The 26,799-nt window shown below is 46.3% G+C and overlaps 1 protein-coding gene across 3 annotated transcripts in view; it reads left to right on the top strand.

Annotated features, from left to right (window-relative positions):
• Window positions 1-216: 216 nt before the first annotated feature.
• Window positions 217-26,799, top strand: part of TIAM1 (TIAM Rac1 associated GEF 1) — an 82,304-nt gene continuing 55,721 nt past the window's right edge. For 2 of the 3 annotated variants that reach the window (XM_075711583.1, XM_075711592.1), the window contains exons 1-5: window positions 228-1,196; window positions 16,249-16,696; window positions 19,022-19,194; window positions 23,402-23,626; window positions 25,091-25,276. In XM_075711583.1, coding sequence (XP_075567698.1) covers window positions 228-1,196; window positions 16,249-16,696; window positions 19,022-19,194; window positions 23,402-23,626; window positions 25,091-25,276 — 2,001 coding nt within the window. Of the gene's footprint in view, window positions 1,197-16,248; window positions 16,697-19,021; window positions 19,195-23,401; window positions 23,627-25,090; window positions 25,277-26,799 lie in introns of all 3 variants that reach the window. The other variant, XM_075711579.1, reaches the window with a different exon arrangement.

The raw sequence follows: 26,799 nt of genomic DNA, 5'->3' as shown, positions 1-26,799 counted from the left end.
GGTCGCTGGCTCCCTTAATTAATTCTGTGGGATGAGTTGCCACTGTTAAAGCTCGTCCTGCAAGACCCAGAGGAAGCTGTGGTCTAGGGGTTTTGGGATAGGTTCATTTAAAAAAAAGAAAAAAAGCTCTTTTTGGGTATACTGGAGCATCCGTGTGTCTTCTTGCCTGCGTGTTTGGTTTCCTCCTTTAATGGTCCCCGCTCTCTCCCCTTGCAGACTGTGACGCCATGGGAAACGCGGAGAGCCAGAGCGTGGAGCACGCCTTCTACGGAGACAAGCACGCCAGCCTGGGCCGCAAGCACACTTCCCGCTCACTTCGCCTCTCCAACAAAGCCTCTCGCCGGACACGGCACGCTTCTTCTGGAAAAATTATTCACCGTAACTCGGAAGTTAGCACCCGCTCCAGCAGCACCCCTAGCATCCCCCAGTCCCTGGCGGAGAACGGCCTGGAGCCCTTCGCCCAGGAGGCCAACCTAGATGACTTTGGAAGCCCTATCTGGGTGGACCGCGTGGACATGGGCCTGCGGCCTGTTTCCTACCACACCGACTCCTCCGTCACCCCCAGCGTGGACAGCAGCACCGTCCTCACCGCCGCCTCCGTCCAGAGCATGCCTGACTCGGAGGAGAGCAGGCTCTATGGGGATGAGCCGGCCTTCCTGGCGGAGGGCGACGGGAGGTCACATCGATACGCGGCCAACGGGACGAACTTCATGGAGACGGCCAGCTTCAAGAAGAAGCGCTCCAAATCGGCTGACATCTGGCGCGAGGACAGCTTGGAGTTTTCGCTTTCTGACCTCAGCCAGGAGCATTTAACGAGCAACGAGGAAATCCTGGGCTTGGCCGAGGAGAAGGATGCCGAGGCCACCCGGGGGACGGAGGCCAGTGGTAGCCCCCAGCCGCTGGTTGCCTGCCAGCGTGCCAACTCTATGAGCGACTTGTATTCCCCCAAAACCCCGAGCGCTACTGTCAATGGTGGCCCACGGAATGCCTTTGGAGGGTACTGCCGGAATTTAGTCTCTGACATCCCTGATATTGGGAGCCATAAGATGGCATCGGTTACCGCTGAGGACGCACCTTCCTACAGCAATTACAATACGCTGCCCTGTAGGAAATCCCACTGCCTTTCTGAAGGTGCCACCAACCCACAAATTAGCCATAGTAACAGCATGCAAGGCAGAAGGGCAAAAACTACTCAGGTAAGGCAGTTTTCTTCTATGTAAAATGGAAGTGTGTGCCATTTGCTAAGCTGTGTCTGTAGATAAAGATATTCCAGGTTTTCCAGGCTCTGTTTTCCTTCAACACCCCCTTCCCAAGAAGAGGGCTGAACTAACCGGTCTCCGGAGCTGGCTTGATCCCATCACCGCTCCCTCCCTTACCTGCAACTCTGTTTGGGCCTTTTTCACTCTTCTCTGCCTCTGGAAAATGTAAATCTGCATTTGCCAGCTAAAGATTTTCCTGCATGTTTTGCAGTGCTGACGGTGCCTTTTTTCCCAGGGTAGCTGCCAAAACCGATCACTCTGCTTGGGGAGCTTGTGTGCATTGGTTTTGTCTCCCCTCTCTGCCCTCCTAGCCTTGTCACCCTTCCCTGCCTGCACACATGCAAGCACTCCTTGGCTCTTGTGGCTGGAAGGAAAGGAGAAACCTGCAAGTGTTTCCCTTCCCCTCCATTGTAAACACTCGCTGGGCTGAAATTTCACTCTTCTAAATAGCCGAAGTTCACATTTCTGCAAAACATCACCCAGAAACAGTGCTGTCCCCTCGCAGGAGACTGCCAGTCCCGCAAGCTGTGGTGCTCATCCGCTGTAAACTGAGAAATGATGGGGGTTGTAGACGTATGGAGAAGATGCTGCTTCTCCTAGCCAGGGAGGACATCATACCCTTCATCCTTCATCCTTTTAAACAGACAGCACAGAGCCAAGATGAGCTTTTCTGTCTGGTGCGCCTCCCGCACTCCGAACACCGGTCGTGTGACCTTTTCTTTGACGGCGGCTGTTGGGTCTTTATTATGTTTTGCCCTGCTTTTCTTGGCCATGTTCTGCCTGATTGAGTTACACAGCACCGCCTTGCGCTGCAAACAGCAATTTTGCTTACAGTAAGTGGCAGACTACTCGCAGATGGGGGAAAAAGGAGCTACAAATCCTGCCCACCTGTACAAGCTGTGTGTGGCACAGACATTGCGGGCATACTGCGCTTAGTTTAAGTTCATTTGGCTGGCTTGCTGGACCTTCTCAGAGCAGTGGCCCAGCTGCCTAATGGAAGTGGCTGGCTGTGGCGTTTTTCACATGCACTATTTTCTAGCTGTGGGCACCGGCTCAGAAACATGGCCGGGGGACACAGACAGAACAGTCTGACGGTGCAGGTCAGAGCTGTGCGCCAGACTGCATGCTTCAGCGGCTCCCCTGATTTTATTGCGTGGTTTCTCTTACGTATGCCATGCAGCATACACACACCATGCCGCGTGACCCAGAAAAAGAAAAAAGCGGCACGTTGCATCAAGGTCGGAGGCCGGCAGGCTTGCGTCCTGCTGCCGGGCTGAGCTGCTGGCAGAACACCAGTGTTAGAGATACCAGGCTGGGCAGCGTGAGCCAGGCAGGTTGCAGCGTGCCGCAGAGGAGGTGCGGAGGGCTGTTGGAGGGCGAGAGGAGCGTGTCCCCCTCCGTCGGCTGGCACTGACTTGTGAGAGCTGATGGGAAGGGGTTGCTGAGTGACTTACCGGCTGTGCTTGATCTGTGGAGATACGCTGCTTCTAAATATAAAAATGACACGCTAAAACAGATGCTGCGGCGTCCCACAACAGCAGCTTTGTACTTCAAAATCAGCTCTTTATTTTCAGAGGTATTTTTATGGTGCGAGCGCAAAAACCCTTTGGTGCTCCATCAAGGTAGTGCAGGATAAAAAGCAAGAGAACAACAACACGCAAAAAAAAAAAGGATGTTATTTGGCAGCCTTGAACGTAACAGCTTTCATGAAGATTGTTAGGTGCAACTGCTGCCGCCAGCCCTCTTTCAAGTGTATTTAAGAAAAAGAGAACAGTGTTGCTGGTGAACAGCAAAGCATTTGTTTTTCTTCTTGGTGCCTATCTTGGCATTAAGAAGATTCCTCTGAGGCACTTAGTGAAAGTCACAAATTTGCGTAGCATTTTGCGAGGCCTCAGCTATACCCAGGGAAATCACTTTGTGGGACTGGTTTCACTAGATGTATCGCCTGAGCTTGGAGATGGTGACTATAAGGAGTCTCAGCAGTGATTATTACCATGTATAAATTCAACAGAATTAAAGCTTTGGAAAGGTCAAAATTCCTCCCAAGTCTTTAATCCGAGCAGCATACAATAAGTATAAGATACTTGTCAGCAATGAAGTCATGTTAGCTCAAGCCTACCTTTAGCAAGCTTAGGGAAATGACTGTCATTATGTGTTTGATAGATTCAGTGAAAAGGAAGTCCAAATTTGCACACAAAGTAAAAAGACTAGTTCCTTGGTGAACCTGATTAGGTGGCTTTGGATGGGGTGAGAGGAGGGAAACTACCAACCTGTCTCCGTACCAGGTCCCCAGTCTGACAATATCTCAGCACTTTGCACATCTTTACTTGGCACCCCTGGTGTGAAGTAGATAGAGTGTGATGGTTACCCTACCTGAGATGGTGGAAGCTGAGGCTTAGAGCTGATGGCCTTACTGCTTTGCTGTTAATGTGCTGCTTGGCACTGTGTTGGCCTGTGCCAGCTGGTACGTCGTCACAGTTTCGGGAACTTCGTTTCCCACTGCCCTTCCCAGTCTTTCAACACTTTCTCAATGGGCTTCACTCTCTTGATGACCACCTTGAGCATTGCCCCAGAGCCTGCCATATGTGTCCTCATGCTGTAAAACATTTCATGATACAAAAACAATTTAGTAGACTGAGGCAAAACTTTCATGTTTTTTTCCAGCCTTTTGAACTGCCTGCCCCCATCCCAATCCCACAAAATAATACTTACATCTTAGGGCCACAGGGGCACCGCACAAAGGTGACCCAGGGCCAAGTGTAATATGGTGTTGGACACAGTTTTTCCTCTTGACCTCCAGGCCAGTGACGTGGCACTGTGCCTGTGTTATTTAACAGTGCAGAGGTAGCTCCCTTCTTCAAGGTCACCTACCTGAGCCTCATAGCCAGGAGTGAGATTTCTGCCCAGATCACTGTTGCCCATCCTCACAAGAATTTGGTTTTGTATTTGCCAGTGGGTTTTTTTTTTTTTTTTTTTTTTTAGTTTTTGGGAAGTCATAGCTGGGATATTTGCATGATTTTTTTTAGTCTCACCTGCCCTAGTGCTAGAAATACTGAAGGGTTCTGATGGCCACTTGTAGGTAGCTTTGGACTAGTCTAGTTCCCAAAGAGGTCCCTGAACACAGGAGAGGCTGAGTGCAGGGTAAGTCTGAGACCAGAGCAATGGGCTTGTGCCCGTGTGTTTGATTCCTGAATCCAGCCACTGTTACATGCGTGTTCAACTATATGTACATCATCATATTTTCTATACAGGCTAAATGTATAAGAAGTTGTCAGTAGCTGTAATTTTTGTGGTGTGCTGACCCCTGCTACTGGGAAAATGCATCCCTGAATGTATCACAGAAAGGAGGTGCCAGAATCACAGGTGTATGTGTTCTGTTACAATGCCTTACGCATGGGTTCTTTACAAGTATGTGGTTTACATTAAAGAAGAAAAAAAAAAGAAAAGAAAATCTCTCCCTTCCAAATTTAAACCTTAAATTAAACTGTGGGAGTCACTTTCCGCTACTTGAGGAAGAGAGCTTTTTAATACTGGAGATACAATTATATTCAATATGCACAAGCGATTAACATTCACAGGGTGGCTTTGGGGCACCCATGCAGCAGTTCTGTTTTTCGTAACATTTTGTCATTAAGGGTTCAGATCTGCTGAAGCGAGACTTCCCGGAGAGCTCTGCTGGGATCCTGTTTGGCTTTTGGAGCTGATGTGATGTAGGTGGAAAAAGCTTAATTGGCTGACATTTTCACCCATTTTTGCTTGAAGGGAGACAAGCTCCAGTTGGGTACAACTTGTTCTAACTGTGGGTTGTGAGATCCCCAGGATCCTACAATCTGCTTGTTGTGATCCAGATTTTGTGAAATAGCCCTGTTGTGTCCTGCTTGCAACTAAACATCTGGCTGCGGGAGACTCCCTCCTCCTCCTTCTCCTCCTCCTCCTGGTGGATGTTCAGAGACAAATGTAACCACATGCTCCCCTGCTGTTATGAGCCCTAATTGAAGTTTCAGGAGGGGAATTAGGGAATGGAAACCTTGAGATATGGTTTTGTGCCATTTCCAAGCCCGTCTTGGCACCTCCTTATTCCATGTTCCCCCTCTGTGGATAATTTCTGACTGCTCTTTTCTCTAGACCATCAAATGGGGGCATATGGCCTTACGTAGGGCGTGAACCTCTTTTGACATTTCAAACTTGGCTACAAGGGTAGTCAGGTGAAGACATCCTGCACGTACAGAAGATATTCTGGTCATGCAGCAAAATCTGCTTGCCAGGCCGTGGTGCCAGCAGCGTCTGTTCATCAGTGTCTGCGCCAGATCTGCATGATCATCCCCTACCTGATGCTGGCTCCAGCCCTGCAGGTCCCACTCCTCCCCGTCTGGTTTTCATGGTGGTCAGGATGGTGATGGCAGTGGCCACCAAAGCGAGAGACCTCCATGAGCTTCCAGTGTTGGTGTTTGCTTTGTAGAGAAGGCATTAGGAGTAGTCCCTAGGAGGTGTGAGGCTATGGGTGGACTGTCTTTTCTGGGGGAACGATGGTGTTTTACGAGCAGTATTTAGAGCATGGTGTGACTCCCGTGTGCATTAAAACCCAAGGAGACATAGTGGCCAAAGCGTTTTTGCATGGTCAACCACTCGTGTATGTGAAGGGTGACTTGTTCCTCTCTGAGCTTTATAGCCCAGTCTGTGATTTCTTCTGGAAAGCTCAATTCCAACGTGAGTGTTACAATGGTGCAGTCCAGGTTTTTTACATAACTTTTGAGAAGGAGCAGCAAGAAGATGTCCCTCAACTCTGCAGGGAAAGCAAAGTTTTTTACACCATCTTCAGTCCGGTGTTTGTTGTGAAGCTAACCAGGGGGAGAGTGAACAAACTTCCTGCCCGACTGACTTGGAAGCTGCGCCTCCTTCAGCGCCAGCCCCAGACTATGTCCTTGGCGCGTTAAATCCCCTTTTGTCCGATTTTCAAGTTTATTACTACTTTTAGGCCTCTGTAGGTAGCCTGAAGGAATCTCAAGCCTTAAAAAAAAAAAATCCTATATGAAAAAATTTTGCAGAATATGCAGGGGATGAAACCCAGGTTTTTGTGGGAGTTAGATCAGGATGTACACAGAAACCAGCCTAAAGAGAGAATATCTTTCCAGTTGATATTATTTTTTTACCATCTCAGGGAATTTTATAACAGGCTATAGTGTTTCATTACGTTCTGTAGGATGGCTAAACTCCAGAGAGCTGATGCTTGTTTTTAAGTTGTGTAAAACTTTTTCACAAATGCTTTTGTGGCATAGAGGATATAACCTCAAAATGCAAAAGCACCGCACTGGGTCAGTCACATGAAAGCACCATCTAGCTCAGTACCTTGTTCCCCAAATACCGAGTGCCCAGTAAAAGAAAGAAACTGGGAGAGTACAGGGTGAACTTGCCTTTAGGGCATTCTTCCCGATCGCAGAAAATGAGTGATTTGAGCCTTCCTGTGCGAGGAATGCATCCAAGAGTGTTGGGTTGACCTGTCCCCCATGAATTCTCTCTTCTGAAATAATTTTCTCCTTCTGGCTTCCACTGCATCCTGTTCACTTTCTGCATAACACTTGTGACCTTGCAGCCTGCTCTTCTAGCCCTCCTCGGTCATCGCTTTTCCAGGCAGAGTATCTTCTGCAGCTGAAACTCTGCTCCTATTAAAGTAATTCTGTACATCTCAGTCTGTAGTCTGGAAAACATAGCTATCTTCAACCTAAATATGATTCTTAATCAGATTGACCCTGACCTTTAATCTTAGTCGATTGACTCCAGAGGGAATTGAGGAAAGAAATAAACATGAAGTTGTCTATCGTTAAATTATAATTAATGACACATAATTCAGTAAGTGCCTAAAAGTAAAATGTTACTGGTTTTCTGCTGTAGTGTGCATCTCACTGATTTGAGCCTCTGTTCACGCAGCCCCGTAGTGCCTTTCAGATGGAGGTCGTTCCCAAGGTCTCGGATGTAGCTGGGACAGGCAGCAGCCCATGTGGCAGCTCTCAGTGGGTCTGAATGACCGGACCCCTTTAATGGCTAGACCAAATGAGCCATTTATAGCCTGGCTAACTGGAAGTGGATTCAGCATGAGCCTGGAGGAAAGCTTGAGTAGAGGGCTTCAGACCCAAACTCCGAGGTCTTCCCTGCTCTGTCACCAGGCTGCCCTTCCCAGATGGATGAGATTAGATCAGGTATTGCCTAGTCAGGATATTCTAAAGCAAATAGCAGTCACTCCCTTCAGAGCACACAACCCTGCCTCAATATTGTCAGGGAAAGGAGCATGTGAAAATGAGTGTTTTGGTCTTCGCTGGCAAATATTTTGATACTCTTTTGAAGATCTTAATTTGTTTTTCTTCCTTTGCTCTTGGTCTGAAGCCAATGGAAAGCAAATCAGCAGTCCTGATATCTGATCTAGCTCCATTCAGGCATGTGTTTTTTTAAACAGTAGGACTTCGTCATTTATACATCCGAAGTGCTTGTACCATTGGCAATAATTGTATTCTCTGTAAAGCTATATACACTGCATGTTTTTAGTTTCAAATACTTTCCACTTAAAAATCACAGACAGGTTGCCCCAGCTGCTTGTTTGCTGGGCTGTGTTTGCTTAGATGGATGCAATTTGCAGTAGTGATCCCTTCCAATGAAGTGCTCCATTGAAACGTTTCTTTTCAGAGAGCTTCAGCATGTGATCCTGTGACTAGTCATCATCCCAGATGGCAGACATTTCCCTGCTCCCTCAAGTTAGGTTATTGTTCAGGTGAACACCTCCCAGATGATAAGTTTTGATTTCAAACTGCTGTTCTAGCAGCTTTCCCCCCTTCCCACTTCTACCCCCTCTGTTACATTTCTCAAGAAGAATTGCCTCTTCTTGGCGAACAAAAAGTAACCTAACCCTGTATTTTACTTCAAGGATTTTGGTTAGGCACGTTGCCATTTGTTTAACTCGAGCACAGTTAGGCTGCTTGTGTTAGTTTATGGCTAGCTCAATCCCTCTAGAAACTTTCTTCATCTGGGTGGTCCATTGGGATGAAAGCAAGGTAAGTTTCGGGGGGTCCTCAGAATATCATTTGGGAGCAGAGGGATTAAACACTGCAGTGCTCAAGAACCAAGACTTCCTCCTACTGCTGGGGATGGAAAGCGAGCATCTACCCCAGATCTGTGCAGGTGTCAGAAGCTGTGTGCAGGGACCACACTGCAAGAGGCTTTACTGGATTATGGGTTGATTCTCGTTCATGGTATTATATCCTTTAGCACCCCTCAAAAATTAGTGTTAAAGCCAGGGAAAAGCAGGTGTGCTCAGGTCCCATGGTGGTGCTTCATGCTGTTTCCTGCTAAGGGCCCTGTTGTCCTTTGTGCATTCTCTCACAGGCTTGGATTTCTCTCATGTTATTAAAAAGCAAAATCAAAACATCCTCCCCCTTCCCTTTACCTAATACTTTAGCTTTTAGGGATGCAAAACTAGCTTTCTGAATATGAACAGATCTCAAACTGACACCACAACCATGCTGAGTCAATGAAGAGCTCTGCACAGTACCTTGGAGAGAAGGGTAAAGCTGTCCCATGTATTTCCCTGCAGCTTTATGGGGGGACATTTTCATTTTCAACATTTTCTATCTCACAGCTGACAAGTCTGCCAGGACTGTACTTTCCTGACTGCTGCAGGAGTCCCTGTGGGTCCATTTTTCCTTAAGGCATCTAAGTCAGCTAAGAAAATGAGGCTCCTTGGGGAAGCATGGTGGTCTACAGAGATGATCTTTCTGGAATGGCCCAGGTATTAGCTGGAAGATGTCTGGGGAGTCAGTGAACCAAAAATGTTCTCGACCCCTGTGTTACAGGCACCAAGCTAACGTGATAGCTTAACATGGAGCGAAGGAGCCATGTGTAATACTGAGGTAACAGCTATATGTGTCAGAGTTGCCTGCAAAGGAAACGGGGTTGATGGATGCGTGATACATTGGTGTTTGCTACCTGCCTGTCCCCCAGGAGCAAAGTGGATGCACATCTCCTTCCTATATCTGAGCATCTTCTGGATGTCTGGCACCCAGTACCTTGTCTGTCTTTCCAAGGTGCCAAATTATACTGTAGAGCATTCACCTAGACAAGTTCACAAAGGAATTCTGGAACCAAAATCCATTGAAATCCATGCCTTAAGACTTTCCCAGGGATTATTGCTCAGAAACCTGTGACTGTGATTCATCCTTTCATAATAAGAGGGAAGCTTACTGCTAGGAGAAATATCTAGAGGTCTGGACTAGCACCTTTTTTGTTGAGAGTAAATTTGATCTCAGAGAACCATGACCAAAACGTACTTGCTTGTTAAACCACTCTGAGCAGCTTTAATAACACATATAAGGGTTTGGGTTTTGGGTTTGGTTTTTTTTTTCAATTTTGACTCTTTCAGACATCTGAAGAACTGTTGCATCAGTGTGGTGAGTACACAGAAGAAGGAACCAAAGCTGCTTGTACATATCAGTATCCGATCTCTTTGAATTCCCAAAGGTAACAAACCCAGCTTCTCAGTCTGGTATCCACATACAAATTGCAGTTGGCTTGTAACTGTACCTCACTGGACTTGGGAGCCCTCCTAGGAGGTGTAAACAAGACCCAACCAATCCAACAGACAACTGCAGTTGGCCCGTGTTGGTTTGTGGCTGTCAGTTTAGTTCTGCAAAGCCTGCTGTCAATCCAGTGCATCCTGGCTAGTTCTCATATAGTACTGTCCTGTTGTATGCAAGCCTGTAGATATGTTCAAAACCCTCTTTTGTATCAACTCACAGCATCTGGTTGAGGGGCTTTGTTCGTTGCTGCGGTGGCAGACCTCCTTCATGTCATAATCCCTCCAACTTTACAGTGAGTTTTGTGGACATGGTTCAGTGTGTTTCTAACAGTCTTCAAAACTGTTTTCCTCCCAGACAGAATGAGCTATGGAGTTGCTTTTGTGTTTTTCCATTGCAGGTTTAAAACTATCTTTCCCACTCAGGTTTCAATTGCAATTTATGATTTATCTTTGCTTCTTGGAATGTTTTGACTCTTTTCAAGACAGACAAGTCTTCTAATGCATTTATTACCAGGTGCTAAAGTTACTCTGGAGAAAGAATTTCATTCTGATTTGGAGGAAGTTGTACCGTAACAGACCACCTTGACCATCAAATGATGGTAGAGTCATTACTGAAAAGAAAGGAAAAAACACTTATCAGGCCAGTCTTTTTCTGCATAGGAGCTTCAAAAAGACACCAGGCACATAAAAGCATGCAAACCATCAGGCTGCTTACCCATCTGTTCTAAATGTATTCCGTGGTGCTTGCCTAACTAGCAACCAGACAGGTTATGTGCAATTTCAGGATGTTGCTGAATGTGAACACCTTATTGCTCTGTTGCTGAACAGGACGGGGAACAGACGGTTTGCGTCCTCTCGGAGGGAGCCACTTCCAAGGAAAAAACCCACTCAGTCGCCTTTTACTAATGAGTACTTTCAATCTAATGGTTAATTTAGAAAGAAGTGTTATCCACATAAGGAACTGTTTCTATTAGGGAAATAAGAGTTTTCCTACTAAATCAGTCGCATGTGTCTAAAGTGCCCGTGAATCACTGCTGTCAGTCAAGCAGGAGAATGTGATTCACCAAGCCATTTTAATAGTGTCTGTAACAGTGCTGTTGGTGGGAACTTTGGTTACGGCATTGTTACTGCAAGTGCTCTGAATGTGCCAGTCATGATCCGGAGAGTTGGGCAAGGCTTATCCATCCAGTATTCTCATGCTAGCAGAGGCCAGTACCAAATGTGTTCAATGAGGGGACAAAGACGCTTGGAACCTGCCCCAAAACTTTTGCCTGATCCTCGCTAGCTGAACGTAGACATTTTTTCGAAAGCACAAGGGTTTTCTCTGTGTATCTTCTAAATCTAGCAAGAATTTTTTAACAAATGTGGCTATAGCGGACATACAGAGGCATGAGTATCACATGAGTATGCAAAAGCTACAGCATCAAGTACATTAGCTTGATGTAGCTTGCATTACAGTTTTATTCCCCACTGGCTTGCTTTGCATGAAACCCAGTCTTCATGTGAGTAAAAAACATATATTTAAGTGGGTTGCTAATACTTTTGCTAATATTTTACCCAATTGGTTCATTAGTTAAATTGTTCTCTGAATTTGATGGGGCTGTGATAATTCCACTTCATTATGCTTGAATGCTCTTAGGGCTGTTGTAGCTGTCCTGGCACATGGCCTGCTTGCTGGGCCTCGCTGCGTTCTTGTTGGTAACAACGGCACCATTCAGTCTGTCTCTGGTTTCTCATTCTGTGGCACATCTCTGATGTAGGGCATTCTGCCTTTCCCTCCATTACTGTCTGCTGAACCTCTTCATGGACCCTGGGCATTTACACCCGATATGGTAGCACTGCCAGTGTAAGAAACAGTGCTACTCCTCCATCATCATCATCAGCAGCAGGGATCCTGGATCCTGGTGGAAGCTGTGCTACTACTTACCACCTCCCCATCAAAGCACTTGCATATTGCAGCACAGTTTCTAGAGCCTGTTTAGTTCCCTTCTTCAGCCAGTGGTCTTAATGCGACTCTCTCCCTGCTTTCCATTGAGCAATCTTAAATCGAAGGGACAGAGCCCCCTGTTTATTCAGTTTGTTGTCTCTGTGGACTGAGACCTGAGGTGTTTGCGAAATGCCAAGAACTGCTATTCCCATGACTTTCCCCATCTCTCTGGCTTGGAGGAAATAAGCTTTCTTTTCTTTGCTACACGCTTTCTACTTGGTGTGACCAATTTAATGATTTCCACCTCCCTCTTGCTTTGCCCTCTTGTCCTCACAGGCCCAAAGCTAGGTAAACACCAGTGGGAAGGCTAAGCCGGGCAGCACAGATTTTAGTTCCAGTCTTGCATTTGGTTCCTGGGATGGTCTCTCCAGGCAAAAATATTCCTCTGCGTGGAGACAGCTGTTTGTCAGCCTGAAAATACAAAACACAAGATCTCTGGCAAGGTGCAAAATATCAGGTCCAGTGTCCGGAATCTTACACAGAACTGAATGAAACTTTTGGGTTTTTTAACCAGTGAAATAAAACAGGGCCCCTTGATTAGAGCATGGTGCTAATAACGCCAAGTTCACAGGTTCAGTCCCTGCTTACTGCAGGGGGGTTGGGCTCAATGATCTCTCAAGGTCCCTTCCAACCCAAAGCATTCTATGATTCTATGACAGCAATTACAAGTCCAGACTAATGTGTTGGTGATTGGTTATGATGTGTGTGTATAATGTCCAAACTGCAGGCTTCAGAAACGTGCATTCTGCAGTCTTCAGCTGTCTCCCAGCTCCTGTGATGTACATGGCACATGCCATCAGCATCCTGGTGGAGAGCTGCAGGGACGCTGGGCAAGAGTCAGAGGGGTGAAGACTGAGCCATCTCTGTAGCTCACTCTTGGTCTCAAGAGTCTTTACCTGGCAATTCCTTCTGCCAAGGAGTGAAATGCCTGTTTTGTTAGCAAGCCTCTGTGGCCCATCCCATCATGGACCTGGGATGGTAATAAGTCTTCCTCGGAGGAGAGGGATGTTACTCTTGCCTGCGGGGCTCTTTGAGAACCTGAGCAGAAGACATGAGTAATTTTTAAATGGCTCTCATCAAGGTTATGCAATGTTTGCCTTGCATCTGGGCAGTAGTCTCTGGTGACCATGTCAGCAGGTACTTTGAAGGCTGGAGTCCAAAGCTAGGGGCCTGTATATCCACATTGCTCTAGTCAGCTGGGAGCTGTGCTGGTCATGGTGAGAGCTGGGATGCTTAATTTTCAGCATCCTCATTTGAAAATTTGCAGGAGTAGTTCTGTGCCCCCAGTGATGTGTTTGTCACATGCTGCTGTGGTTTGTTGCTTGGCTTGGGAGTGTTACCCCTTCAGCCTCGGCACATTTCTGCGGAAGCACAATACTAAACCTCTGCACTTTCTGCTGAACTCCTAACTGAATGCGCTTCAGTGTGCAGATTATAGCACTGCAAGACGGCCAGAGCAGATGCCGGCTGCTTCTTGAGAGCTTTTCATACCCTCTGATGAGAACGAGCTGACATTGCAGCAGGAACTCAGAAGTCAGAGACCTGGGCAATGAATGCTCTTAACCCTACTAACCCCGAGACCGATCTTCTCATACAGCAGACTTCCGAAAGCGCTAAGCTCACTCAATGCTACATTTCATAATTCATGAGCGCGGACAATATTAGCAGGCTGTAGGTTTTGAACCGTTCTGACCTTTGTACGCTCAGACCCTCGTCCTACCAAAGGGCTTGCATCGGTTGGCAAGAAGTCTTTGATATGGGATATTTAAGAGAGGAGAAGGGAGTGCAGGGAGCAGAGGGAGGTTAGGGGGAGGGTTGCAGCATTATGCTGAAAAGATCTTTTGACCCATCCAGCCTATCACTTGCCTTGTGGTAGAGATTAGAAACATGTTTGCAAAATGTGCTACAATTTAAGCTCATGAGTGTATATAACATTCACTCTGAGTTTTCCATCCTTTCTTTTTTTTATAAATAGTAAGCCATTATGCCCACGTATCAGTTGAGGAGTATAATCCCCATTTGTGGATGGGAAAACTGAGGCGATTAATACTGTGTCTCATCAAGGTTACACGAGAAGGCTGTGTCACACTGGGCACGAGGAATCTTGAGAGCCTGCATTGCAGCGCTGTGCTTGAACATCTCTGGGTGCGCTTCTGTTTTCGAAAAAATATTCCATCTGCTAAAAAGCACCAAGCAAGTTTTATGCATGCACTGGCTGGCAGAATTACAAATCCTATCTCCCTCAAGTTGGTGGTCTGTTTTAGTAGCTCTTTATTTTTTTAAACTGACTAATTCTAGTTAAAGCATGAGATATGCTTCCTAAAAGTTAACATCAGCTAAAATTTTTGTATACTTTTTGTATAGCATGGATAAAATAATTATGAGACAGATTGTATATTTATTGAATCATTAACCTAAAGTAAAAATCTCAAAACCTTGAATAGTTTTTGTTGCCACCGTTACGCAGTGTTCACTGCAGAATGCAGATTTGTTTATGCTATATGAGTGGCACACTTTTTCCCTTTAAAAAAGTTACGGAAGAAGAAGGACCCAGAAAACAAGTGCAAACCCCCATCACTCCGTGGGAATAATTATTCCAGTGAACATGGGAGATCTGGTTCAGTTCTTTGGCACTCCGGTTTTACGACGACATAGCTGTGTTGGCAGAGAGGCAGCGCCTTGGGCATGTGAGTGTCGAGCAGCCGTGCCAGTCCTGGCTCCCTGACACGCAGGGTTGCAGGTGGAGCGCTGTCATCAGAAGTTGCACCATCCAGCTTTTCGTGATGGAGTGCAAAATCTCACTTGTGACAGTATTTTGTAAACACCGGTTTCTGAGCAGCACCAGTTCCCCTCTCCCGATATCCCTCCTTTGCAGTGCTGCAAGAAACAGAAAGATAATTGGCTTCCAAAAAACAAGTGTACTGAAACAGCAGGAAAAAAAGTGTGGTTGTGAAAACTGCTCTGTATGGGTAGCTGACTGCACTTGTAGGAAGCCCTGCTCAGCTCATTCATGTGCAGTGGGAGTAGAGGAATATTGGCCTGTCCAGAACAGCTTGTCTATCACTATGTGTTGCATTAAATAACCAGACTGACTAGGGTAAGTGTGCTTGCTGAGTGGGGAAGGAAGTGCTTATTCTTCCAGCTGGACTCCAAGTCTCCCTTGAGAGGTGGCGTTTATAAAGAGCGAGCCCATCCGTTATAAATTAATGCCTTAAAAGTTAGTCAAATTCAGCAACACCCCTCCCCTCCCCCTAAGGTTTCCTCATCCAGCTCTTGCTCCACAGGAGGAAGGTTTCAAACAGAGCTTGGTAGAGGGTTTCTCGGTTTCCGCAGAGCTGCTCTTGGATGCATAGAAAACTGGTGCTTGAACCAACACCTAGAAGCTTGTTTTCTCTCAAAATAAATACTGCATTCTGCCACCTCTTCTCAGAGTCTCTTCATTTTTTTTCAAACTTGTAAATCAAGCACCAGCTGCTCTTGCAGGAGAGGTAGAGGCTGAAATCCCTGTTGTTTTGGCCATATTTCAACACCTCTTTGCATCTTCCTTGGTTCCCTCTTCTCCTGAATATCTAACATAAGATATTTCTCTCCACTTACAGGGCTTGGCCTTTATTTGTCCTCCTTCAAAAACTGCCACAGATGCCTTTGGGTGGTTAGTCCCCTTTGGGCACTAGTCTTGTTGCAGGGGGCAGGCTGAGCCGCTCAGCCTTCGAAACCTGAATTCAGTCATGTTGTTTACTGTCTTGCTCAAGCCACCATATTCTTGTCTCTTCTGATCCTTCAACTGCAAGTTCTTGGGGACCAGGAAGGGTCTGCCGTTGTTGCAATATTTTGGCAGGGTCTATCACCGTGGGATTATGGCCCTTCGTTAGGGTTTGTGATGTAGAAGTGACACAAAACAGAAATAATGTCAAATACATTAACTTCTTAGGAGAAAAAAAAAAAAGTACCTTTTTTGTTATATAATTTGCAGATGACAATCTTGGGATGTCTAAAATGTATCTTCAACTGTAGGTGTGAATGTACAATATCAATGTTTTCTTTTCAAAATGCGTAGGTTGATTGCTGCTTTTCTTGATGCGGCCGGTTTCTGCTACCATATGTTCTCCTTTTGCAAAACCTTTAGCACTGTTAACTTAGCTTAATGTAAACAGATGATGCTGCATCTTATATTCCAAAATGCTAAGGCTGTAGAAGCACCACCTGAAATCGTGCGTGTGTGACTGGTCTTTCCTAAACTGTGCTGGAAGTTCTGCCTACCCCACCATTTCTTCCAGTTGTTTGTCTTAAGAAGAAAAAGAGATGAGGGATTTGCAGTGCCAGACAAAATGAGGGCGTGAAGAAATGTGATGCCACTTGGGTGTTTTGGGTTCTGTCAGTGTCTTCAGGAGGCCAGGCTTGTCCAGGCTCTTCATCTCACCCTGTGTCTCTCTCGCAACTAGGACGTCAACGCAGGCGAGGGGAGCGAGTTCACCGACAGTGGGATCGAGGGAGCAGCCACCGACACCGACCTCCTTTCTAGACGCTCCAATGCTACCAACTCGAGTTACTCCCCGACGGCCAGTCGGGCTTTCATCGGCAGCGACAGCGGGAGCAGCTCAACAGGTGACGGGCTTCGCCAGGGGGTCTATGAGAACTTCCGCCGGGAGCTGGAGATGAGCACCACCAACAGCGAGAACTTGGAGGAGGCCGGCTCTGCCCTCAGCGATGAGCAGAGCAGCGGCACTCTCAGCTCCCCGGGGCAGTCCGACATCCTCCTGACAGCCGCCCAGGGCACGGTACGGAAAGCCGGTGCTCTGGCAGTGAAAAATTTCCTGGTGCACAAAAAGAACAAGAAAGTGGAGTCGGCCACCCGCAGAAAATGGAAGCATTACTGGGTTTCCCTGAAAGGTACAGAGCAAGCGCGCAAGGGTTTGTCCAGATGGGCGTCTGTGGTATCCTGTGGGTTGTGTATTGCTGCAGATGAAGAAACCAATAGTCTAGATTCTTAACAAAAGCTGCTGTGAACTTCAGTGTAATTAACAGCAAGAATGAGGAAGTGGTCCTGATGTTTTGAGTGGGGTTTTATTTGATGGTTGTTGATATGCTCACATTATGGCATGCATGTAGTCCAAGACACGTGACTATGCTGCACCAAAGCGGGGTTCATACCCTGCTTTGAGTCCTGCTGGCACTACCTGGGTGGCTTCTCTGAGCACTGGGTGTTTTCCTTTAAGAAGCATCCCTATGGCTTGCTGACAAACTAAATACCTGTGTGCAGCCGCAGGCACGTGACAGTGGGAGTTTGCTCGTGATGATGCTGGCTGCTGGCATGCATTCAAGCAAGGGCTCCGTCTTCGCATGCATTCCTCTCATCCTTAGTGCTGTTGGCCTCTCCGAGATGTGCTTCACAAGTAGAGGCACCCAGTGAGTTGTGACACATTTGCGGTGTGGACAGGAAGCCATGGTTTGGTCATCGAGGCTGGCTTGTGGCTTGGGAGACGTTGGCTCTGGCTGTGTCACCCATCTTGCGGTGGGCAGCCCTCAGCGCCCGGCCACCCTGCCGTCCTCCTCGGCTGCCCGGGCCACAGACCCTTTTCTCTCTGAATTTTTGCAGTTCCTGCTCGGAGGGTGCTCCGGCCCTCTTCGCGGTCTGAGTGCTTATAAATGCACATAAATGTTAACGGAGCAGCGCAACTGAGGAGATGGCCTCCTAAAGCAACCTCTAATTAATCTTCATCCGGTTGCATCAGCAGCAAAATGGGAAGCAACGCTTGCAGGCTTTTGGGACTGGCCTCGCTCTCCTCTGCCGTGACAGGCCTCGCCTGTGAGCCAGGGGAGGCAGACCCATGTCTCCTGCTGTAGGTGGGGTTACCGAAAACCTCAGTACAGTTAAAAGTCCTGGTTTGCCTGCAGAGCACTTTTTTTACAGCACTTTTTTTTAAAATTTGCAGCACTTTTTAAAACCAACAGCAAAGTTAGGTGCCAGCTCTTCCTTGGGGTGGTTAGAGAGATTGGGGAAATGAAAGAGGAGAGCGGGAGGGCCGGGGGCAGCCCTAATCTCCTGGGAGGGGGGCCCTGTGGCAGGAAGGTCTTGCTGTGAGGAGCAGGCAAACAAAGGGCCATCTGGGAGGAAAAAGGGGAAGGATGAGCGCAGAGGCAATGTTATTTTAAAGTGCTTTGACTCAAGTGGGGTGTTTGCTCCTTCGATTGCTGTGCCTTAATAATGTTAGTGTTTAAACGAGGCTTTGAAGTTAACAGCTGCTATTGTTTGGCCGCAAATAGTTTTCGGAGAGGCTGGGTAACAGGCCTCTTTGCACCTCTCCCTTTGCACCCAGGGCTGTTTCCAGTGGCAGAGAAACAATGTGCCAGTTTTATTTTAAAAAAGCGTCCCGTTCCCCCCCCCCCCCCCCCCCCCCGAGAATTGTAAAGATTAGTTTGTAAAACCAAGCAGGTCGTTTGCTGTCCCCAGCTAAAATGCGTTTTTGTTTTTGGCCGTATCGCTGTGAGTCAGAGCTGAAACGTTGTAGTGGAATAAGGATTTGGTTTATGCTTTTTGTTCGTTTGTTGGGGTATTTTTTTTTTTTGTACCTCAGTCTTTCAGTGAGTGCAGCTCATTCCAGTCCATTTTTCTTCCAGTTACTCATCTGCATCCAGTAATTAAATCACTTGATCTTCGCCTTGCGGGGACCGTAGCAGCTAGCAGCTGCAGGAGGCTGAGGCAGGGCCATGGAGGTTTGCCTGGGGCCCTGTCTGCTCGGCGGGCTGGCGTGCAGCTGTCCGGCACTGCCCCCCGAGACCCCCCCTCTCACTCCTGCATCTTCCTTTTTGGTCCCCTTGGTGGGATGGGGTGGCCGTGGAGGACCCCCACTTTGGGACTTACAATGATGTTTCTCATGTGGGGTTGTATTTTACCACATGCCACCTCCTTGGCTCATGTCTGCGGCTCTGTGTCAGCCATCGTAGGGCGAATAAAATGGCCCTGCTTGGTGCCTCATACAGCTTGTGGCATGCCCCCGCGGTGTGGAAATCACCATCTTGTCAGGCCAACTGGGCCGCTGGTGGTGCTGCTCTCTGCTGTGGGGCTGAAAACCTGAACAGGCCCCGGCAAATCCTCCCTCATCCCTGTGACAGTTTTACCGATCATTTGCAGTCCCAAGTATTAACGCTGTGTAGATTCCGGGTGGCTGTTGCATTTAAATGTGTTGCTTGCTAATACACGATCGTCTCTTTTAGGATGCACATTGTTTTTTTATGAGACTGATGGCAGATCTGGCATTGACCACAACAGCATCCCAAAGCATGCTGTCTGGGTGGAAAACAGCATAGTGCAAGCAGTGCCTGAACACCCCAAGAAGGACTTTGTCTTCTGTCTCAGCAACTCACTTGGGGACGCTTTCCTCTTTCAGGTTGGTCCAGTTCAAGGGTTTTACAAAGTTGTTCTCTTTTTCTCTATCTCCTTCATCCCACCGACCAAGGAGGAAATCATAGCTCTGGTTCAAATCAATGGAAAAATCCTGTTGACTCCAGTAGGTTCATGTTTTTCCTCTGGCAGTGCAAGAGGAAAGACACAATATATTCAGTAAATGCCACTCAAGAGACCCACCACCACATGTGAATCACTGTCAGATCTGCTATTTTTATTGACTGACCGGACCCTCTTTGTGTAGGTGGTTGGAACAAAGTAAGAATTAAGACATATTCTTAAATCCCTGTAAAAACTGGGAATTTTGCATGGGTTTGTCAGCATGCTTATAACACACAGATCAGCCCAGTTACCATATAGGACATACAGTAGTGCATTAAATGTGTTGTAACACTATCTGTGTCTTGTAAGAGACACGTATCAAAGATGGGACCTTGTGGAGAGGCTCAAGGAGTTTACAAGACCAAGAGGAGTTTGAAGTGCAAGGGGATACTTGGACCTCCAGGTGCTCTCCAAATGGCCCAGCAGAATCCAGTTGCCCCTTATTCACACAGACCTTAGTCAGCATTTTGCTGTTGCCCAAAAGGAGGATGAAAGTGCATGTTTAGTTCTTTTAATCAGAAAATAGAAATGTCTGAATTTCACAGGGTATGTTTAAAAAAAATCCAGTATTTATATCAAAGACCATACATTAGTTGATGTGTTTCACTGAAAAAGATTTCTGTATTTCGGTAACTACTGCTTCCCTGAGTGATTTTTGGGTTGGCATTCCACTTTCTTATTGCAAGTTGTCACTAGTCAAAGTGTGACACTCTTTTATTTGTAATTACCAGCCTGTGCTGAGGTGGTACCATTTCCTCCTCTTTTGATGCAGTTTTCTTCACCGGAGGAATCCCTTATTTATTTCCCTTTCCAGTGACAATGTATTCAGAGTTTCTTGCCTTCTTAAATCAGAAGCTACTCTGTGGTAGGATGTGCCCCCATGTCATCACTCCCCTGTGCTCCAGAGCAAATCTTTAAAATAGCACTAGCTCATAGGTCCTTGCAGCGGTCCTAAACAAGGGGCTAGATTCTCAAACTAGTGCAAAGTAAAAAAGACTTACTGACTCAAAGGAAGTGGTGCTGGATTACATCTTGAAGAGACTTAGTACCTGATTGCATACTGAAAAAAAAAGTTTGTTTTGCAGACTAGATTCTCTGCCACCTCAGTCTGATTTTTCCTCAGCTCATAGTGTAACACTGCACTGCCCCTTTCTACTTCATGCCTTTCCTGGGCAGGGTACATGTATTTTGCCACCTGGAGAGCTTCATCCAGGAGGTGTGGTGCTTTTGGTCTCAGCATGTGCTTGAAAGGCTGTGGAGCACCACCTCCTCCTGATCTACTGATATGAGCTGTAAAATCTTTTCCATGCAGTTTTCTAAGGAAAAACCTTCATTCTCATAAAATTAAAGCCAGTGGATGCTAAATACTGAAAAGGTCACATTCACTACATGTCTTTTGTGGCAACGCAGGGCCTTATTCATTAAAAGCCCTGTGTCATTATGCCATGGGTAGATTTTCATTTAACTTTGGGGGAAAAAGCAAAAATGAGCCTTTTCAAGGGAAAAACAATCATTTAAATTGCCTTGCAGAAATTTTTCCTTGATGTGCCCCTTCTGCTATAGAACCCGTGCATCGCTAGTGAAGCAGAAGCAGAAGAGAAAGAAGGGATGGGTTTAGGGAGAAGGAAAGGAGACCAGCTGCAGTGGTGGAAGTAATGTGCAAGTGACTGTGCTGGAGGGCTTGCTCAGCTGCGTGCCAAGCAGCTGAAGCACGTGTAAGGCTGTTCAGCAGTGTTACTTAACTGCTCATGTCATACGCGTCCATCCACACATAACACAGTGCTGTAGTAGCGGTTTTGGTGAGAAGAAACCACAGACCTGCAGAAGACTATTTCTGTCCTGTGGAGACTGTGTACTTAGGGAGAAAAACAGGGTTGCTTTGTAATGCGTACAGATATTGGACATCTTGTAACGAGCCTTCCCACTGCATTTCACCTAGAGATATCACATACCTCCTACACGATGATTCCTTGCTCAGTCAGTTCTTATCATGCCTACACAAATCCATTACTTGCAGATGTCACATGCATTTTCCAGGAGCTCAGAGCAACTTGTGACACCACATACTTATGTATCAGATGTTTGTAGCTTGTTTATGTGGTCCTTTCCGTTGAGAAGCAGAGTGATTCCCCTTGCCTACTCATCTACCAGAAGAGTCTTCAGCTCCTAAACTCCTTTCCAGATTTTTTTCCCCTCCTCCTCTCCATGAAACAAAAAAGAAAACTGAATCTAATGGTATACAGATAATATTTTAAAATTAAGTAAGATAAAAATATGACATCTTGCTGTTATGACTTTGCTAGGAATTGACAAAACATACCATCTCATTAAATAAGTCCAGTGGTACTCTCTTCTCTAGTGGGGCTAGGTTTTACCACCTGACTGTAAGCAAAGTGTCTTCCATTCTGCAGATAATTTCTCTATTTTCAGCAGAAACTCCTCAGCAAGGGGAGCTCAACATGTCTTCAGCAATGGCGGTAAGACATTGTAAGGCCCATCTATGAATGCGATCTCATTAGTGTTACTACCTGGGCAGGGAGCATCTCCAATTTAAGCAGTATACTTTGTACAGTATATCTCTACATCCAGTCCCTGCTCACTGCAGGGGGGTTGGGCTAGATGATCTCTAAAGGTCCCTTCCAACCCAAAGCATTCTGTGATTCTACAGTGCTAACTGAAGACAAGAAAATTGGGAATAAGAGATGGGTCTTTCCAGTGTAGATCCTATCTTCTGCTTAGGACTTCTAACCTGAGCTAAGGAAAGCAATGTCATTCTGGGACATGTGTGTTTCAACTGCTTTGGTCCCACAGAAGTTTTGGGAGCATTGGTCTGAAGTCCGGCCTGTGCATACATGATTTCCAGTGTCAGGCTTCTGTGGAAATCTCTCCTTGGCTTCAGTAAGCCACATCCTTTGCTGTTAGTTGTCACCGCCAGGAGAACAGTGAGGATGACCTTCTTCATTTATGCTAGCAACTCGAGAAGTCATACCATGCTGTCTATTTATAGATCAGATATCATCAGAAGGTTTAATTAGAACAAGGTGGTTTGGCACCTTGCTACTTTTCAGCCACGAGCCAAATACCAGTGTGATTACTGCTAAAGGCTGACACTCAGAGAAAGTCCGCTGCAACCCTGAGTTGGCTGTAAATTTTGTTTTACAACCTACTGTAAAAAGGAATGAAGTTTAGTAAGAAAGCTAAGGAGATTTACTTTTTATTTTGAAAGTCTGGAAAAGGAACACTTTGAAATACTACTCTTTCTGTGTCGAAAGCCTCTAATCAGAACAGTGCTTTTCCAGAAAAATGTACTGGTGTCCCATGCCCCAGCCCAATATCTCATAGAATCATAGAATGGTTTGGGTTAGAAGGGACCTTAAAGATCATCTAGTTCCAACTCCGCTGCCATGGGCAGGGATACCTGCCACTCAAAGCCTCATCCAACCTGGCCTTGAACACTTCCAGGGAGGGGAAGTGTTCCCTTTTCCTGAACTGTCACACACATGCTTGGGAAGGGACAGTACCAGAGCTGTAAAAATTATGATGAGCCTGGCTTTAGTGATAACAGGGTTGACTTCAGAGTGCTTTGGGACCTTCAGAAGTGGAAAGCTCGTTTGTCTATGCATCATAATAAAGCTCCTCATAGATACCATGGCCACATTTTATGCCATTAATTTATTACTAACTGTTGCATGCCAAAAAAACCTCTCCATATTGTGAAGAGCACAGAGACTGGTACATACCCTGCCTTAAGGAACTGGGAATTTAGAAAACGTCATTAAATGTTGAGCTACAAATTACGGCAGCATTGCATTGGACAAGGAAGGTAATTCCTGAGACCTTGCTGGGAAACACTGTACAGCTGCAAAGCACAGATATAGGTGTAATTCTAAGTGCTGAATGCCTAGTGCTGAGTTAAAAATGGCCTGCTTAAGAATGATGGGGTTTTTATTACTTCTCCCGTAAGTGGATTTAAGGCTTTGAATCTTAAGATCAAAGGGAAAGGAAACTCCTTGGAATTGCATTTGTTAATCTCCAATCAATTTTAAAGAGAATCCTGACTTCTTTTCTCCCTCTTTCCCTCTCTTCAGACCTCTAGCCAGACTGAACTGGAGAACTGGATCACTGCAATCCATTCAGCTTGTGCAACCGCGGTGGCAAGGCAGCATCACAAAGAGGACACCGTCAAGCTTCTGAAAACAGAGATAAAAAAGCTGGAGCAGAAGATTGATATGGATGAAAAGATGAAGAAAATGGGTGAAATGCAGCTGTCCTCAGTAACGGACTCCAAGAAGAAGAAGACCATACTGGATCAAGTAATCTCGCTTGCTTATGTGAAATAAGCCCCTAGCAAATATTTAAGGCCTTCTTCAGATTAGTGGTACCTCTGCCTGCTCCCACTGTGCCGTGTGTGCGCTCTGGCAGAGCTCCCCAGAGTAGGCAGGATGTGTGTTGGCAGGAGAGCTGTGCCGGCTGCCCTAGCTGCACCGTTTCTCCAAACAACGTGCACTAAGGTACAGCATGGGCTGTATTCTCCTGGCCTCCATGCAAGGGATTTGGCTAGCTGCTCAGAGGTTGCGTGAGGGCTTTAGGGGAGTAAAGAGGCTACCAGGCCACAGCAGCAGGATGCCTTAGGGAAGAGCTGGTCATAGACCAACAAATGCTGCTGTTGCTGTTGTCTTAAGAGTGCGAGAGGCTGGTTGTTCTGCTGGCAGAGGGGATGAGGAAGCCATCCCTGGTTTCTACTTGTTGCAAAGGCCTGCCTTGACCTCATGGCTGCAGCCCTGGCTGCCTCTCGGGACTGCTCCGTCTGATTTCAAGCAGACAATGTACTTGCATTTGAGAAACAGAGAGCCTAGAGCAGATGTCTCTCCCACTGCTGCAGCAGCACCTTATTTTAGGAAACTAACATATGGCTCTTGCTTCATTAGTTTGTAGCTCTTTTACCAGGGCTGCCAAATGCGCCTGTAATGCAAACCATAGGGAGCGGCCGGGGCCCTTAATGTGCTAAGCTAAAGAGATTCCGTACCCCCTGGAAGCCCGTGAGAAGTGGGGAGAGAGGGGGCAGATGCTCGCCTCTGTTAAAAGGGCTCCACTCAAAGGTTGTCAATCACAGTGAGAGGGCAGAGCAGACTCTCTCTTTATGTAACTGAGTTTTTCTAAACCCTTTGAAACTGTTTCCTATCAGCAATTTGAATTATTTAAATAAGTCCTTACATAGGCTGATTATAGTGCTCTTCTGCTGATAAGATTAATTATCCCCAGTGTACTACACTTTTTCAAGTATGGCGAGCTCCACTGATGCTTACAGCAATGCTGCTGCTATGGCTGCTGATTTGGGGAGCTCTGTATGTAGAGTTTGGTGGGGTTCAGTCTTCTTGTTTGTCAGATGCCCTTGATGCATGTAAGAAGCCTCTTAAGGGACTGCTCAGAAGAGAATCCTGGAATACAAAGAAAATTAAAAATGAATTTTTAATCCTATTAATTAGCATTGTATCAAAGGAGCAGTTGTCCCAGGAGAAGGCTTCTGCCATGAACATAAAAGAAGTTGTTTTCCATCTAATGAAAACTTTTTTATTATTTGTATCCTTTTTGGGGTTGGGAGGGTAGGGGAGAGTGGGAAACAAGGGGAATCAAGGTTTCTTGAGTGAGATCAGCATTGCTGAAAAAGGTGTGTTACTGGGAACAGTATAATTTTTTTAAGGTACTTACCACCCTGTTCTTCCTCCTCTCCCCTTCTCTTCTCATGCATCTTGCTCCTCAATCTTTGGTGTACACAGATCTTCGTTTGGGAACAAAATCTTGAACAGTTCCAGATGGACCTATTTCGGTACCGCTGTTACTTGGCTAGTCTCCAAGGAGGGGAGCTCCCAAACCCTAAAAGGCTGCTTGCTTTTGCCAGCCGTCCAACGAAAGTTGCGATGGGCCGTCTTGGAATCTTTTCAGTATCATCATTTCATGCACTGGTAAGTTTGAACAGAGGCCAGGGGTCATCTTTGCCAACCTGCAAATTGCTTCACGTGTCCAGTGCAGAGATCACGTTGACAAACAGCAGTCTGTGCCTGGGGGGTGAGCCCTTACCTTAGTGTGCAGAATATTCTGCTTCCTGAAAGGGATGTGTATCCTGGAAAAGCAGATGCTTGCCAGCCATGGCCTTACGGAAGTGGAAGAACCATGTTTCTCCTAAGCATGTGATTTTGAATTTCCAGATCTGCACTATAAACATGCTTTCTATAAACAGATCTTCCTGTTACAAGAGCAGGCTCATCTCTAATGACCGTGTACATGGGCTTGATCCAAAAGTCCTGTGAAGTCAATGGGAGACCTTCCGAGGCCCTCAGCACGTGTTGGCTTAGACCTTCTCGGGCATTGCTTGGTTCCTACCATATGGATGAAACTACTGACCAATTAGTCTAATATCCGGTCTCCAGTGATCAACACCTGATGCTCCACAAGGGAGGGGAAATGTTCTTCTCTGGTAGTTGTGGTGTAGCAAATAATGTTTAAAATGGTTGTTTAAATTTAAATAATGTAACAATCTAGCTCTTAAAAATACAGGGAAATGTATTGCAAAGTGGTGGTTTTTAAATGAATTTAAATCAAGTTCCTGTAGTTTCGGCTTGGGTTCCTGGAGCTTCACAGAAATAGCTGAGCGCCACTGTGTCTTGTAGATGTCAGCTGTACCCTTCAATTGAATCCAGAGCTGTAATTCAGTCAGGGGCGTTTTTATTCTTTTATATATGAAAAGATTAGCGTCATCATCCTGATAATTGCTGGTGGATTTATATTTTTTTTAAGTGGCGGGCTGTAATTTGCATTTATGCTTATTTTTTTGCATCTAGCAAAGCACTGAGTGTTAGCCTGAAAAACAGTCTGCCTCTTCATGCTGGTGTCTCTTGAGAGCCAAGTGAAAAAAAATATGTTTTGAATATGTTGTTTTGGAAAAGACACGTGCTTTCTTCTCCTTTAAGCAAACTCTCGTGTCCTCCTTTGCCCTCAATAGCATGGAGATGGTGCAGTGAGTCTCAGAGTTGAGCTGGGTGCTGCATGGTGATAGCGTGGCATCCCTAGCTCTCCTGAAGATGTTCCTTAGTACATTAGTCAGAGGGTGTGCAAAGTCTCCCAGGTGCCTCTGCACAAACATCCCAGGTACAGCTAAGAAACATCTCCCAAGTCCAGGCTGTGGAAATGGAGACACTTGCGGTAGTGTTTAAGTTCTCCTTTTCGCTGATTTCTTTACGTTTCCCAAGGAGAATCACCATTACTCATACAGCAACAGTTCCCTGGGTACACAAGTCAGCCGTATGTTCATCCTGTCTTTATATGGCTTTTTGTGTCTGCTGCACCCAAATAACCAGTTTCTCAGCTCCTCAGCTCCGTAGCTTGGGGCATCACTCAGAGATTTGGGTGTTCCCACTGGGCTTGCCAAACGACAGTCACATTTTTCTAGTTTCGGCTGTGGGAATCCAGTACAAAGGTGTTCCAGGAA

Source organism: Pelecanus crispus, chromosome 1 (assembly GCF_030463565.1).
Source record: "Pelecanus crispus isolate bPelCri1 chromosome 1, bPelCri1.pri, whole genome shotgun sequence".
Taxonomy (NCBI): domain Eukaryota; kingdom Metazoa; phylum Chordata; class Aves; order Pelecaniformes; family Pelecanidae; genus Pelecanus; species Pelecanus crispus.
The sequence above is the reverse complement of the archived record's forward strand: the minus strand, read 5'-3'. Positions and strand labels throughout refer to the sequence as shown.